The 16,187-nt window shown below is 37.6% G+C and overlaps 1 protein-coding gene across 22 annotated transcripts in view; it reads right to left on the reverse strand.

The window, feature by feature from the left end:
* The window catches only part of SUN1 (Sad1 and UNC84 domain containing 1), a 34,517-nt gene that overhangs the window by 4,911 nt on the left and 13,419 nt on the right, over positions 1–16,187 (reverse strand). For 10 of the 22 annotated variants that reach the window (XM_083799463.1, XM_083799465.1, XM_083799456.1 and 7 more), the window contains 16 exons: positions 12,688–12,879; positions 12,179–12,369; positions 11,031–11,057; positions 10,737–10,931; positions 9,016–9,138; positions 7,941–8,024; positions 7,539–7,649; positions 6,056–6,154; positions 5,303–5,396; positions 5,153–5,211; positions 3,888–4,033; positions 3,518–3,742; positions 2,922–3,008; positions 2,504–2,547; positions 1,378–1,510; positions 211–465 (listed from right to left, as the gene is read on the reverse strand). In XM_083799463.1, the coding sequence (XP_083655589.1) occupies positions 211–465; positions 1,378–1,510; positions 2,504–2,547; positions 2,922–3,008; positions 3,518–3,742; positions 3,888–4,033; positions 5,153–5,211; positions 5,303–5,396; positions 6,056–6,154; positions 7,539–7,649; positions 7,941–8,024; positions 9,016–9,138; positions 10,737–10,931; positions 11,031–11,057; positions 12,179–12,369; positions 12,688–12,879 (2,065 nt within the window). The remainder of the gene's footprint in view (positions 1–210; positions 466–1,377; positions 1,511–2,503; positions 2,548–2,921; positions 3,009–3,517; positions 3,743–3,887; positions 4,034–5,152; positions 5,212–5,302; positions 5,397–6,055; positions 6,155–7,538; positions 7,650–7,940; positions 8,025–9,015; positions 9,139–10,736; positions 10,932–11,030; positions 11,058–12,178; positions 12,370–12,687; positions 12,880–16,187) is intronic. The other 12 variants (XM_083799449.1, XM_083799448.1, XM_083799447.1 and 9 more) reach the window with 8 other exon arrangements.

Below are 16,187 nucleotides of genomic sequence, written 5' to 3' on the forward strand. Positions count from 1 at the left end.
AGATAGCATACTTTGGGGGAAAAAAAGCACATTCACAATGGCAACAAGAAGTGCTGTAAGAATTCACTCACACCATTTTCTGTAGTTCTCCCCATTTCAGTTTATCTTTCAGGCATCTCTTAAAATCACTACCACTTATACTGACAGTCATGTCCCACAAAATGCCTATAAAGGACAATTTATCTGAACTTATCACTTAGTTTCACTCACCGCTTCCGTGATTCCAGAGATCCCTGCATTGTTCACAACATTTGTTACTACTTCAGATGTTATTCTTTCATTTGTAACAGACATATGTTGAGTAATATTCTTGAGGATCTGCAATTCTAGATCCTGCAGCAGAGTCTGCAGATCACTTTTGGTCACAAAATTGGATGTAAGCCATTGGAGAAGTGATTCAGAGAAGTCCTCATGTTGATCACCAAAAAACATCATCTTGACAGATTCTTTAACCTGGGCATCTACCTAGTAGAAGCCATTATTAAGAGAACTGATTAGTTTTTATAAACCATTAAGTAATACCATCTGCATATAATAGGCACGTGAAAAATCAATATATATTTCCAGTAGTACCGATAGGTCTAGATTTCACACATCTTTTAACTAAACTGACTTACAGTAGAATAACAGATGAGGTAGGTATGCAGAAGACACAGAAAAAATGGATGTTTAAGCGGTTTGGTGACCAATGCACAGCTAACTAAGCCCTACAATCTAGCAGTTTACATTAGGGGGTCTGTTTCAGAATACAAAGAAATTGACTGCAACGTTCAAAGAAGGGACCATAGCAACTCTAAGGGGAGCAGTGTACCTGTTAGTCTAGCTATGTATGTAAATCAAAGTATGCCATAAGCAAGTGACTTAGTGATGTGCTTAACTAGGCCTATCTTGTGATGACACCCAAATATGGTATTTTAGTCAAAGCGGATAATCCCGAATCTAGACCTATATTTTATTGTCTACATTCAAACTGAACCTTACAGAAGGCATCAAAAAAATTAAAGCATGACTTTATTTTTTAAATAAGTCTCAGATCACAAACCTAACTCGCTTTTACACGACCTCCTTTCCATATTTGCATGAGTTAGCAAGATACACCAGCTGCAGCACCAGCTGTAACAGCAAAGTACAATACACACAACTGCTATTGCATCATCTCAAATGCAAATAAAATTGCCATTGTGGAAAATAAACCACAAACTCATCTGGTAAGATGCCACCTAATAATGGAAAAAAATTTCCAAGTACCACAACCTAAAACACTACTGTTCTTTAAAATGAATACTATCCCCATGTTACTTTTGCAGTGCCTTTCAAATAAGTTTATGAACGAAATCTAGTATTACTAAGTTTTACTAGAATGGTGACAGAACTTACTTTTTCATGAATGACATCTATTTTCTCACAACTCGTCTTCACACTTTCCCCAGTTAACAGCTCCGATTTCACCTGAGACAACTCTAGTTCTAGCTTTTTAACTCTGGATAAAAGTTGATTATGTTCATCCTCTCTGATAAAAAGGAGGAGTCAATAATTAAGAAAGAGCAGTTTCAATCATTCCATCAAATTCCAAAGGCATGAGAATGTACTCATCTATCACAAAGTGCTTTCCTAGTTCATTTATTCAGAAATGGACATTGTGAGCTTACAGCTCTTTGAAGGTGCTAAGGCATACTTAGAATGAATATATTCAAAGCAAAACATTTCAAAGTTGTGAACAAATCCAGAAGTGATGACTTTCAGAACATCATCATGTTGACAAGTTAGTAACCCAGACAGATTTCTGGTAGCTTAAGGCTGGACAGACCAGTTGAGCTTTATTTGCCTGAGTTTGCCACTGATTAGAGTGAATTTCAGGTTACCTTAGTTAACACTTGCCTGCCTACAAAGTTATTCTGGTTTTGGTTGCGTCCATAAGTACCAGGTTACATGGCCACTACAGATCAGCGTTCAGTACACAATGTTGGAAAAACAGTATTAGTCAGCATTTAGAAGCTATTTACATCTAATTTAAATTAAAATTCACCAACTGTTTTTCTCCTCCCAATGGGGAAACTACTTAATGAAGTTCTGCAGGTTTTTTTCCTCGTATTACACACAGTACATCAGTAGTGAGTACAGATGACAAACCAAAAACACAAATGAAGGTTAGAATTCATAAGATTCAAAAAATTTAAGTATAAGATATATCAAAATCATCTACTGTATTCTTCACTAAGCAATTTGAGGAAAAATTCTCATGCTCTCATAAATACATAAGAAGTCTGTTATTCTACTCTGCTACATAAGCAGATTTCTCTAGTAAAACATGTAGCTGCAGACAACTCATGTCAGAAGTGGGCCATGTGCCGGTGTTCAGCATTACAAACTCAAGTTTGTGTTTGCTGACAGACTCTTACAGTCAGTTAACTGACACAAAGAAAACATTAACTGTATTTCAGAGAATGTCTATTACCATCAGTTAGCTTTAGGACTGGAAAAAATATTTAAGAATTGCTCATACCTTACTGTTTTTGCTTTGGCTATGTCAAGCTCTTTCTGAATTTTCTTAAAAAAAAGACACAAAAAGCATTAGGTTTAACATACAGAAAGAATAAACACATCAAATGAAAAAGCGACACTTTCTAGCACCACCTATACAGGATTATGGTCCTACATTATTTGTATTTGTGTATCTGTATCATAAGATTTTATTCCAAATAGCATCTACCTCCCTGGCAGAGTAATTTTTAACCTTTGAACTGAAAATACCTTCAAGAATGGAGAAGGAAGAGAAAGAACACAAGTTTTGAGATTTAAACAAGTGCTAAGAGCTAAAATGAAGCAAACTGGATTTTGGGATAGCCAACACACAACTTAAAACTTTTATCCTATTTTACCAGTTACCACTATAGCTACTTATCAGAGCTAACTTTCAATACCTCAGATTCAGCAGACAGTTTTTTAAGAAGATCTTCCAGCATCACGATGCGCAGCTCATGTTCTTGATGTAAAGCCAGGAAGTCAGTCTTAAAAACAGGGAAGGAAAGGGCGTGGACTTTCTGAGTACAAACAGCATAACTGACATTTTATAAAAAGCATAAAGTTTCTTTCATTCTGTGATCAAAGCTTTTCAAGAGTGCTTAAGTGACTTATCCTGCAGGTAGCATAATGAATTAAAAAGTCTATAATAGAAAATTTAAGATCTGATTCCACAGCAGTAGGAGTTACACACAGGGAAGTTTACCATAAAATCCCTTCGTCATCACTAGTCTTTCCTAGTGTCTTCTTTCTGTATGAAAAGAGGTAAATCCAGCTGTTTCTCAACGATGTAAGATTCTACTTTAGACCATCTATCCAGAATTAACTCATTGTCAGCAATAACAGAAGAACACCACTGAGCACTTCCTGACATTCACTGCCTAACAGTTAATTCATACCAAAAAGAGAATCGTAAAGACAGATCACTAATAAACCACATTAATAAAACAGTACTTTTATCAGTCTCAGAGAGTGTCAGTAACTGACTTATCTTTACCTTTTCCTCCAGTTTTATCTCTTTAAGATGTTGATCCATCACATTTTTTATTAGCGTCAATATTTCACTTCTGTCACCCATCTGGGCAACCTGATCTTGAAGATTATGGAGTAGAAGCATCACTTTGCTGTATTCTTCATCGTGATGATGGCATCTATCAGACACGAGGGCCATTTGCTTTTCCAGCTCACTTATACGACCGGAATCAAAGATATTTATGGTACCCTAAGGTGTAAAGATTTTTTTTTTTAATATATAGAAGTTATTTTCATTAATCTTGGGTGTCAAGCAGTTATTGCAAAATACTGAGGACAGGGGAGGTAAGAGGTCTTAAGAGACTAAAGTACTTGCCTAGACTGTTCTCCCTTACCTTTGGAGGCTGTACAGTATGGGAAGAACCAGGCTGGGGCTCAGGAACATAAATCGAGTCATCTATTCTCTGTACTTTATCAATTCTTGTCCAGTTCAACACAGGCAATAATGAAACGAAGCCATCAAACCCCCAGAACCATATACCTTTAGTGAGCAGAAACAAGCAAAAAGGGTGTTCAATCTACGGATTGTCTTCTTATTTAAGGACAGAAGCTACCTTACATTTTAACACACTAGACACTACTCCAGCCTGAATAGGAGTTAGCTACATGAGCCAACTTTAAAAAACATTAAGTCAAGCACTCAAGAGCATTAGGGAACATCCATCAATACCACTTACACAGCTATGAGGCAGGTGACTTCTGCTTGTATATCCTGATATATCCTTAATTTTGTATTACTACTTCCCCAAGACATAGATCCCATTTACTGAGTAGGACAGGCCATACTCACTGAAGGCAGGTATAAATATTGCTTTTTATCTTATGGCAAAGATATTTTCCCTTACACCCTGTTTACTTCATACCGCATTGCATAATATCTAACAGAAGTTGGAAGAAACTTATGCTTCCATGGAAACAGCATTTGACAAAGATTACATTTATTTCTACAGTATCTTCGTGAGAAGAAATAGTATTTCCTACACAGGGTATCTTCTTCCTTTCTTATTCTCCCTAAAACTCCCCATTGTAAGTCTCTAAGAAATTTTATCTTCTCCCTAAAGTGGATATAAGCTCTTTAGGGCATGCAAAGATGAGAAATTGCTTTTCAAAAACATCTCAACACCTTCTATTTCAAAGTAGAAAACTGGCTTGGAACATTACCAGGTAACCTGTCTATAGTAGCAGTATTTCAAGCAGTTAAGGTATGGTCTAAAGAAAAAGAATGATTTAGTGTGCACCGTTCAAAGAACTTAAACACAGTTTTATGGAGATTTACAGCAATCAAAAGCAATCAGTACATAGCCTACTCTTTATGAGCTCAATGCTGTCCCTATAAAGGGAAGTAAGGAAGAAAGTCTTCAGTGCATTTATACGTACTTTGTCTGAAGAGCTCTATAAAATTAAACCAAAGTTATTCCTTTCATAGGAAAAGTGCCCAAGGACTCATCAGGTACTTTGAAAGCATTCACAAACACTTCACAAACTGAAACTTGGTCTTTTTCCTTCTGCATCGTCTCCTTAAGCCTAAAGTTCAGCTAAAAGTACTATTTTGGTACAGCAGTAGGAAGTAATCGGTATGATAACTAAACAATTCACGTACCTAATAGAAACAGCAGTGGTATGACAAACAGTAATAGTTTGAAAATCTTTGGAAGGCATCTAGAGAAGGAGAGGAAAGAAACAATGCATTTATTATGTAATATCTGGTTAAAAATTTGCTCACAATAAGTTATTTGGAAAGAATACATACCTTCTAAGAAGAAACACCTTGAGCAAAGACAGCAAAGTAACAAGTTGATACCAGCCAGTTCTAAGCAACCTGAACATGCCAGAAGCTGCCCTCCCTAGAAGACAAAAGCAGTGACATGAAATAGTTATAGCAGCACGTGTCCAAGGAAACCAAGCAGAGGGACGTGCAACTGTGGCCAAGAGTACTTTGCAGAGCAGAGAAAGGCACGAGCACAGGCAACGCACACAGATTAACATCTACGTTTACATCACAAGTATGACAGCATTATGACATCAGGTACTCAAAAACAATAGCCATGCAAAAAGAAGAAACGCGCTCTTGTTGTAACAATGCTATCTTGCTGGAAATTAAACAGTAAAGTTTGAGTCCAAGTTATCACACACTGAGGACCTCAGTATGTTTCAAGAAACGCACAGATAAGCAGAATGAGTTTTTGCTAAGAGGAATACCATGATAGGAAGTGACTACCAAACCAAAACACATCCCATTTTTCTTGACACCCCTTATCTGGGTTATTCACACACACAGTCCCTCAAACAGTCTGGTTAGTCTCCCATTATGCCTGCAAACAGAAGCATACTCTCTCATTAAGCATGTTTTGGTCAATAAAGCACAGTAGCATGTGCATTTCAAGATATAAAAGCTACAGCGTAAGCACAGCAGAATTAGTGTAAGCCACCTACTGCAGATTCTTACTTTGCCAAGGAGAAACAGGCAACATACAGACATACACACACAAATTAGGATAGTAACCTGGAGAAAGAATGGCCAGCCAAAGTAGAGACAACACCTTCTGAGACGCAAGCCACCCAGTTGCTCCCACTGTTCGCAACACGTGAAGTATAAAGTAACCTAGATCATAACAAATTAACTATATGGTAATAAGCTTAAGGTTCTCCTGCAGTACATGCACTAGAATAAACTCAATTACCCTGATCATTACTTGTTCTGCATAATTTTAAACCATACCTTCCAGTAATCTACAGACTTATCTTTTCAGTATTTAAAAGACAAGTAAATCACTCATAAATATGAATCCAAGAAAATCAGGACAGTTTAGAAACAGAATTCTCAGGCATAGCAATAGACAATGATCAACAACCTCTATGTAGTTAGAATACCACTTCTTCACAATGGACAAAGTTTACATTTTGTATCATGGCATTATCAGATAAACATGCCAAATATAATGGATAATACCAAAAAAGTAATACTGTAAAATATGTTTTAAGCACACCATTTTAAAGGTGTCGCATTTGTTCTGAATTACACATCGGCTTTGTTATCTAGGTTCATATGTAAAAAAAGGAAACAAAATTTAAAAACCTAGTGAAAGAGTTAATGTCATCTCAGATATACTGATAAACAGAAAAAAAATCCCTAACGAAAGTTACAAGCAATTAGTTTTCATTTAATTGAATGCTCCCAGGGATCTTCAGAATGTCAATTTCAAGTCTCTTAAAACAAAAGCCAAAAGCAGCAGGCTACAACAAAATGTTGTAACTTCAATCCCACACTGAAGCCAACAGCTACTGTATCTACGACTAGGACTGTTCATTCTACAGAACAAACTACATAAGAGACATTTAGAAAGTAATCCTACATTTTTAGATTAGCAGATATGTCTGGGTTAATCTGAGGGATTATAGATATACCAACCCAATATTTTGGGAAGCATTTAGGTGAATGAAGGGTCTCAAATCATTTTCCTTTGCTGAATAAAGAGCACTCAACAGATTCTTGATGCCTCTGCCATTCAAGCTAGGGAACGCTCATCTCACAGGGAAGAGTCTATCACTATAAAAAATTCCTGTAAAAATTGACTATCACTAGAACAAAAATAAAATATTAAAAACCCTTTAAAAGTTATCTGCATACCGATACCTCGTATCTTGCTTTTATTTAATGGCAGCTTTCTACCCTATTAAGAGTACAGACTTCCCCAAAGCGCAATAAATTAACAGTCTGACTTTTCTTTCTAACACACAAGGTGTATGCTGTCACCACACCTTGTTTTTAATAGGTAAGCCAGCTACCAAGCTTGTACAAAAGCCAATATCAGCACAAGAAGTCAGAAAAGATGTTGAAAGATGTTAAGCAAATTTCCTAGATACTTTACATTTTAGTCTACATTGATAGATGAAGATTAAAAAAAATCACAGAACAGTATGAATGATTAACATTGAGACATTGTGATGCAAAATAAAAGCAAAATAAAAAAAATGTCCAAGTCAACCTGCATAAGAAAAGGTGTGCGAAATGGTCCTTGCTACCCTTTTAGCCTTTGAAGATTGCATGTGCTCTGTGTTGTATGTTTCAAGCTGTTTCTTCCCCTTACAGTCATCACCTGTTGGTTGTGGTAACAGATGATTAATGGGACAAAACCAGGATCAAATCAAGATTGTTACATGATAATTTGAACAAGTCTACTTCATAACATCAGTTACCAAGCCAAGAACTATTAAGCAAACTCCAACATACTAAAACTTGTCTGGGGTACAGTATACCAGGTAATCACTTTTCTCCCCTCTACACCTAAGTTAAAAAACAAGCATTTACTGTGTAGCTTCCATAGTGTCATTACAGCAACACCCTAGCACACAGCCCAAGGCTAAAGGTAACAAATTGTTATACTTACATATTGATTCCTCATTCACATCAAGATGGCTATCCTTCCTGTAAAATTCCTTTACATTCATGCTTCCACAGTAATCTGAGTGAGCTGCAATATATCCAGAAAGGATAAATGGAATGCAATTCTCAAGCTCAAAGCCTTTTATATATCTAGATTTTAACTAAATTTGCTTGGTTCACTATTAAAAGCCACGTTACCCACAGGAAACCTGAAAAATGATCATGGAAGTATACCCTTTGCAATCCTACTTCGTCTTCCTTAAGTAAGACGGGGCTTTTTGGTTCAAAAAAAAAAAAAAGAATATCTTCCTGCTTCTTTTCAGATAGCAAAGTTAATTTAAAAACCAAATCCTAAGTAACAACTCATCAAATCCTGAGTCCCTATTCCCATCAGTCAAGTGAGCCACGTCTGTGTTGGTTTTATCAGACATCTTAAGCGACTGAGAAGAGAGCACTGAGACAAGCTATAGAGCACTGAGGCAGAGAGGACAGGAAAACACGAAAAGTTTTATACACACAGAAAAGTCAGTTACCTTCTATCTAGAGTGATTTAACTTCACTCATAGAGCATATGTTACACAAGAAAAAGCAAAGAGGAGTTGAACTTTTTCAAGGAAAACAAGATGAGCATTATAGTAACACAGAGCGACAACTGGAGTTTTAGTTTTACAAGACAGATCTAATCAACCTTTAAGTGCAAAATGGCCTGAAAGATTCAAAAAAAGTCGCCCAAACCTTGGCAGCCATTGAGAAGTTAAGATTCCACACTATCACACAGAACAGTTTTGAAAAACAACTTAAGCTATCTTCTACCACCTTCTAGTAGAAAATCAACCACGGAATCTTAACTGTAACACAGATGTCTCTCACATACCTGGATCCTGATACTTCCAGAACAGAGGGAAAGTATGAAAAGGGCAGCACAAGTGAGAGAATTAAAAAACAAGATAGAAAGACAGAAGCCAGCCAAGACTATAAAAAAGAACACCATAGTGCCATACATGAAGTCTGAAAGAAAAAACACAAAGAAAGACACACTGGTTTTCTGTGGAGACCAAGGAAGACAACTGAAAAGGTACCTTTAAATTCATAACTCAGCTTCAGCAAAACCATTTGAAATAGTTGCACTAATAGGGATGCAAAAGATGTTGCAGTATGTTTGACCAATCGCAGAATCTTACTCATGAAGAAATAGGTGCCCCCTATTAAAAAAAAGTGTGAATACAAATTATTCACTCACATAAAGATGTACCTCTGTTCTCTGATGACCGTTAACTTGCAGAAAAGTGAGGATGAAGCATCAAAAGCCTTTGTTTAGCCAGGAGCATGACACTCAAGAAAGCATGGTTTGAGAAGTCTAGATGCATTTGGTATTACAGGTGAATATTTTTGCAAGAACTATGCCTTCAAGACGATGGCTTCAGCACAAGTACTTTTCCTTAGTGAGAATTAAGAACTCCAGTGAATAGTGATGAATTCCTTGCTTACAGAACTAATGATTTCTCAGAGATTTGAGCTGTCGATCATGATTTTGTGAGTCACAACTCCAAACAATTTGGAGTTACAAGGGAGAGGATTTTTTACCTTTTTCTTGCATTTACACTAAGGGAAGAAAGTTACTGTAGAGGTCTGCCTCAAGTGCTGAAGAGATTTCTCCTTAGAGCAGCAGGAACAAAATCAGTCCTCCATAGTGCTGCTTTCCTAGTATCAGCCACATTCCAAAAACCTGCCATTATTCTGTGCTGTCCCACCCCCAACTCAACCTCAATTGCTGGATTAGAGTTCAAAAGAGTATATAAAATTGAATTCACTTCTAAGATTATCCTCTGTGAATACAAACTCTGGAACACAAAAAACTATCTCATTTTGCCAAGACAACAGAATTCCTACCTGGACTATACAACTTCCAAAAAGAAATACTTGTCTCTAAGTGTTTGAAGTCATACCTTACACTCCAAAACAGGTTTATTGCTACTGAAAACACGCGTCGTTCAAGAATAACACATTTACAGAATCCCAAAAGAGGTTCCTTTCTAATTCAAGGCCATTGAAGAAACATCACATTAGTGATCAATGAGGACTTCCAACAATCAAGAAACTCAGGATGCTATGCAGATACGTAGACACAGCTAAGACATTGATGCCAACTATCCACTATCCAGAGAATGGAGATTGCCTTGGAAAGGCAGAAGTCTTTTTTTTTTCTCCCCCCCCCCCCCCAGCAGATTCACATGTTCTCAAGTTTCAAGAATATAGTTGCTATAAAGTCTATTTGGAAAGAGTTTTTTCCCTTTTGGAGTTCAATTTTTCGAGTGGTTGCGGTTCAGCTCTTAAAAACCGCTCTAGTAGGCTTGAAGGTTAAATAAAAAACCTACACAGAAGTAGACAGGTATCTCCAAGTTTTCTGGGGTAATAGAAACACTGCTAAGTAACAATTTTGCTCAGTCTTGAAAGTTCAAATCACTTAAAAAAATAATTGGACCATATCAGAAAAGTTTCCATTTGAAAATCCATTGACAGACACATGCGGTCTGATAACAGATCAAGAGACACTTAAATATCAAAGCTGGTTGCAGCGGCACATTGTGTTTCATATCAGTTTGGACATATAATCTATTAAGATACCATGAGTTTCAACTGATATAGAAACAATAGTATTTCATACAATCCAATCTCTAGAATTTAATTGGTTAATATAACAGGGAAGGAAGAGTACTTAAACAGCACTACATGGAAAATGCATCAATTAAACCATATAACATTCTGCTATGTAAACAAAACACATGAGAAAGTTACTTACTAGATGCATGTCTCTGGCTTCTGTCCCTAGAGTAAATTCTGGAAGATGGCACATAAGAAGCTGATTTTGCTGTAAGAGCCTCCTTCCGTTCAGAAAGCATGCTGCAATCACTGCAAGTGTAGCCATTTATCATTGTGGTCTGTGTTTCTGCTGTTGCTATATCTCCATTTCCCTGTGTTAGCATAGTATCACTACCTAGCAAACCAAGAGTAGAAAATTCAGTGCAAAAATTACTGACTTCACTAGTTACCATTAAATAGAATGCATGGAAAAGAAAAAGGAAAGCTTAGTTACCTTTAGGTTCACCATCGTCATCAAGACCTTCAAAGAGGAAAAAAAAAGGAAAAAGAGTTCATTCCCAAATATAAAGAAGCCCCATGATCAACTATGATGTCTGACATAAACTCAAATTAGGATTCTTAAAATGACTTTTCTTTGCAGTCTTAAATGATTGGTGTTTATCTTTTTTTTTTCAGTCCATCACACGAGCAAAGCCATATATTCAGGTATTAATGTAGTAGGGCAACAGTTAATAAAAAGCATTCTATCACAAAAGCAGCAAAATATGAATGACAACTACACTTTTCCTTAACTCCTATTTGACTTGAAATCAGTTAGTTACAAGCTTACGCTGTTTTTGTTGTTTAGTAATTACGCTTTGGTACTACCATGTTTTAAGATTCTGTTTCAAGAGACAAGTAATCTAAGTTTTAGCATGCGTTCTACTAAGTTTGAAACGATTCTTCACATTAGTACCCTCGAGAGGTCACAAGCATACTGACTAAAAACAAAGTAATCTGAACTGGGAGATATAATAAGACACTGATCTCCTGCACTATACTTTATACGGTTAACTCCCATATTTTCCTCTTCAGTGAAAAAAGACTCCAGAAAAGCATACCTGTACATACTTGCCAAAACAAACCAACCAATGACACACACAAGAAAACTCTTGGGAAATCCTGAAGTACTGCTAAGTTAAAGCTTTCAGACTAAGGTATTTTAAGTTCAAACACACTACTACCTATAATAAACAAGAAAATCCTTGTCCTTTGTTCTTTCAAGAGAAACTTCATCAAGTTACTTGTTTACTCTATGCACATTTTGAAGCGATAGAGACAAAAGATAGTATAGATTTATAGATACGAATTCTAAATTCTATCTATGGTGTTGCAACACAAACCAAAAGTATACAATTATGTATCAGCTACACTGTGCAGTATGTCCCGATGTTGACCATGCCAGCACAATCAAGTTTACTGGAGTGCGAATTTCCTGCAGGCATCTTAACAAACAGACACCTACAGCACAAGTAGAAGTATGCACAGGTGTTTGGGGGCAGGGTGGAAAAACAGGTGGGGACAACATGGACGTATGTTTATATACACCAAACCATAAGTGGTTTTCACAGTTTGATATGACCAACAGCAATCATTACCTACCCCAGAAATGATCAACTTCTGTCTGCTCTCGAATCGAAGATTCATCCAATACCATGGACACCATGGATGCATCAGTGGTATGGCTATTGAAACTGCTTTGGCTATAAATGGGAGAGCTGAATAGGGTTTTCCTTGGTGTCTCTCTCACACTGCCGGATTGTTTATTTGTACTTTTGCGCTGCCTTACCACCCTAGAGAACAAAGCAAAAACAAAAGAGACATAGCACTAAAGATACAAGTTTTATTTTTTTAAACTTAATAAAGTCAAGCTTTTTCAATACAGATGTGACTAGACAACTCAAATCAGGTTTCGGAGAAAATTCTCACTTTAAAGTATCTATAGTTCTGCAAAGACTTCATTATAAACCACATAATGAATATCCTGTTCAAAATTATGATAGTAAACATTGAGAACAAGGAATAAAACAGTAGCTAAACTATTTTTTTGCTATCACATTCAAACAGCGAGTCTCAAGATTCCAATAAATTGTGATTATAAAAATGCTTACTTAGACTGTTCTCTGAAAGTCACATTTCCAGAGTAAGAGCTGTCACGAAGGGTATCACTTCGGGCATCATCTGTTTTATTAAATCCTGCAGCAGCTAACCGTAAACTACGCCGTGACATTCTTGGTGAATCAAATACTGGATCTATTTTGTGTTCAATTTCAAAATCCAAAGCATCTGAAGAATAACTTGAACTAAAGCAAAATAAGAACAGCAAAGTTACCAGAGTTGAAGAGAAAATTCCCCTAGAAACAAACATGCCATTCAAGCTAGACTAAGTTTCCATTAAAAGCAGTTTATCCAGGGTTGTGGAGCAAACCCCACAAGACATGCTGTATTAGTCAAACAGTTTAGGAGTATGTAGGTATTCAAGGTTCTCCCAAGCAATTCCTATTACATGTTTAACAATGGAAAGCAAATCAGTTAGAAAGAAACAACTACCACAGAAAGCACGTCCGCAGCTGACCCAGAGGAAACATTCACAGTGCAGCCCCAGACACACAGAACTTTTGAGACCAATCGAAGAGACGAAGCCATTTATGACAGTTTTTGTCATACCTAGCAGCAAATTCAAAATCATGATACACTCTAAGTCACGAGGTAAAGTTTCATTTTCATTTTTTTGTTTAAGTTTTGTTTCATGTTTCATCACACAAAAGGCAAATTTACACATAGACAAGCTTCACACCAATATCCCAGGAACACTATGCACACCTTCACACTTAATTCTCTCAGAATCCTCCTGAAAACTCACAATGAAGACAAAGCAGCAACACAATGCAAATACAAACAGATTAAGCAGAAGAATCAGTAAGACAACGCATTTCCTAAAAGAGAAGCTTAGCCTTGAGCTAAACTTGCACTCACAATTAACGGAAACATTCAGTTATGTAATTGAGCAGAGCTTGTCATCACAGGGCATCGTGCAGCAGGCCAGCTCCTAGAACCACTCAGCACTGTGAACCAAAGGGTCTAAACTTGAAACACTCTAGGTCAATGTACCAATGGAGTTTGTCCCCTGTTGGGCCACAGGAATATGTGGAGCTGTAACAGAAGTTGCTTTAATACTCTTGGGGTTGGGTTTTCTTTTTTGAGGGAAAAAAAAAAGCTGAAAAACATATGAAGTATTGAAGCAGCTTTCTCACCAAAATCTCTAGAACGAACAAACAAGTTAGAGCTGAGCAAATATTCTCCTGTGCAATGAGAATTTGAAATGGATGCTTTTCCGTTAAGAAGGCATAAAAACAGCTGCTGTAAAACGTATTTTTGCAAAAGCAACCTTTCTGATGCAAACAATTTTCTTAGAGTCAGTAAAAATCACAGAACATTACAAAGTAATCATATGGTAAGTAGTGCGTTACTCTGGCATACAAATAAATTAACATCGCAAGTCCTCCTAGCTACACTTACAGCAGTGACTTAATTCTGATGAGGTGGTGCTTTTGAAGCAAGTTTCTTGATTGCTCCACAATGTGAGGTAAAGCACATCACATGCAACTGAGTTAGAGCACATGAACTGAATTTCTTTTGCCTACAAAAACTAGCTGCTTTCCTGCAGTGCGCTGAGTTCGGTGCTCCAGCAGCAGACAGGCATTCAGCCCACAGAAGCAGACCAGAGTTTGTCTGGAATGGCTTCTATCACCCAGAGGTAGGCAGATATGACAGCAGGTGTTTGGCACCACCTGCCTGATCGTACTGATCTGCCTGCTAATGCTGCCATACACAGTGCAACCTTGGGCAAGGCAGGAGTCTTAAGCACAGCTTAAGATCAGTCTGGCGTACTTTAACTATATACATTATGCTGATTAATCCTTCACAACGTTTGGGGTGAGGGGAAAAGGAAACAGGAGTGTCCTCATGTGAGAGCAGACTTAGTTTTCATCTGGATAGGCACAGAAGGATGTAATTTATAGTGTTTTCAAAAACGGTACATTTAGGCAGCTTGCATTGTGACAGATGTGAAGTGAGAATACAGGTTAAATACGGCCCTTCCTGTTGTTCATTCTGAAGTGACCAGCCTCAATAGTTTACTGTTGAATCCCTCCCTAAACAGTTGTTTCAGAACTCAGTTTTGCTATTTACACTTGCCACTATCATTTGCTTTGCCTCATCTTTGCCCAACGTTTCTTACAGACACTCAATTCACAAGAACACAAAGTACACAGGACAAGCTGACAGCTGTAAGCAGCCTCAATTTGTTTCTGTTTGCAAACACTTGCTGCTATTAGGTATGTCAATGAGCATTTATATCAATTTGGGTTCAATACACAGCCTGGAGGCGGGCTCTACTACCTAAAAAAAAGTCACTGTACCTTTTCCTCTAAACTAAAAAGAGCTTCTCTTGCTTATGCAGGAAAATAATTCTTTTCATACTGAAATAAAGTCTCCAAAGGCAGGACGGTATCTACAGATCTAACTTGCCATGTCACTCCCCACATTTTGGGAAACAGATTTTTTCCTTCCACAAAAGAGGCATTACAGCAAACAAAAACCAGTCCTTCCTTTCAGGAGACAGAAGTGAACCTGTACATGAACGGTATTTCTACCTAGTATGTATGGCTAGCCAAAAAAACATTAAAGGCAGAATGCAGTTAGCCTACTCTGCTAGGTTACCTAGGAAACAGTGCAGATGGGTTCCTTCCCCTGACAAGCAGCTCTCTCAGCTGCGGGCAGACCTGCTGACTTACCCAGTCTTGCATCTATTTCCAGCTTCTTAGCTATTACCTTGATACCTCCTTCACACGAGATCTGCAGAGTAAGAATGCCCTAGAATTCAGCGGGGTTATTCTCAAGTTGTACCTTTACAAGCGGAATGAGAATGACATCTGCCAATTTTAGCACACATACACCTTTGTCTAGAGGACCGTGTCACATATTTTTTGAGTATTTCTTGGAACAAAGTGGGCATTACTGCTCTGGATTAGTTAAGATCACAGTAGAAAAGTGCTATAGATATAGTTCTCTCAGGTGTAAACAGACATCACAAAACACAGACACAGGCATACAAACAGCATACGACTGTTTATATGCCTTCTGACCTGGGCATCACAGACTCACAGAATGGCTTGGGTTGGAAGCAGCCTTAATGACCACTCAGCTCCACTCCGTGCCATGGCAAGGATGCCACCCACTAGGTCAGGGAGCCATCCAACCTGGCCCTAAATACCTCCAAGGCATCACTTACAGTAACTGACCAAGGGCACTACCCCGCTACTCTTGAGTTTCAGCTGTCCCTTTGATTAGTCCCAGAACACATAAAAATAGTCATTTACCTAACTACTTTACTGAAAGATGACTCCTGATTTAATACTTTGGGACAAAAATTAAACTGAAATTTTATCCTTTTAATTCAGGCTCGGAAGAAAAAGAGTTAGAGGTACCTGAACCGACAAAAACATCTCAAAAGATGTTGTTTCCAAAGATCGCAAAGGGAGAGATCAGCCTGAAGAGGGGGCGTAAATTACATGTTGACAAGTGAGTGCGATTCGCAAGTTTGACTCGC

Source organism: Anser anser (assembly GCF_964211835.1).
Source record: "Anser anser genome assembly, chromosome: 15".
NCBI lineage: Eukaryota > Metazoa > Chordata > Aves > Anseriformes > Anatidae > Anser > Anser anser.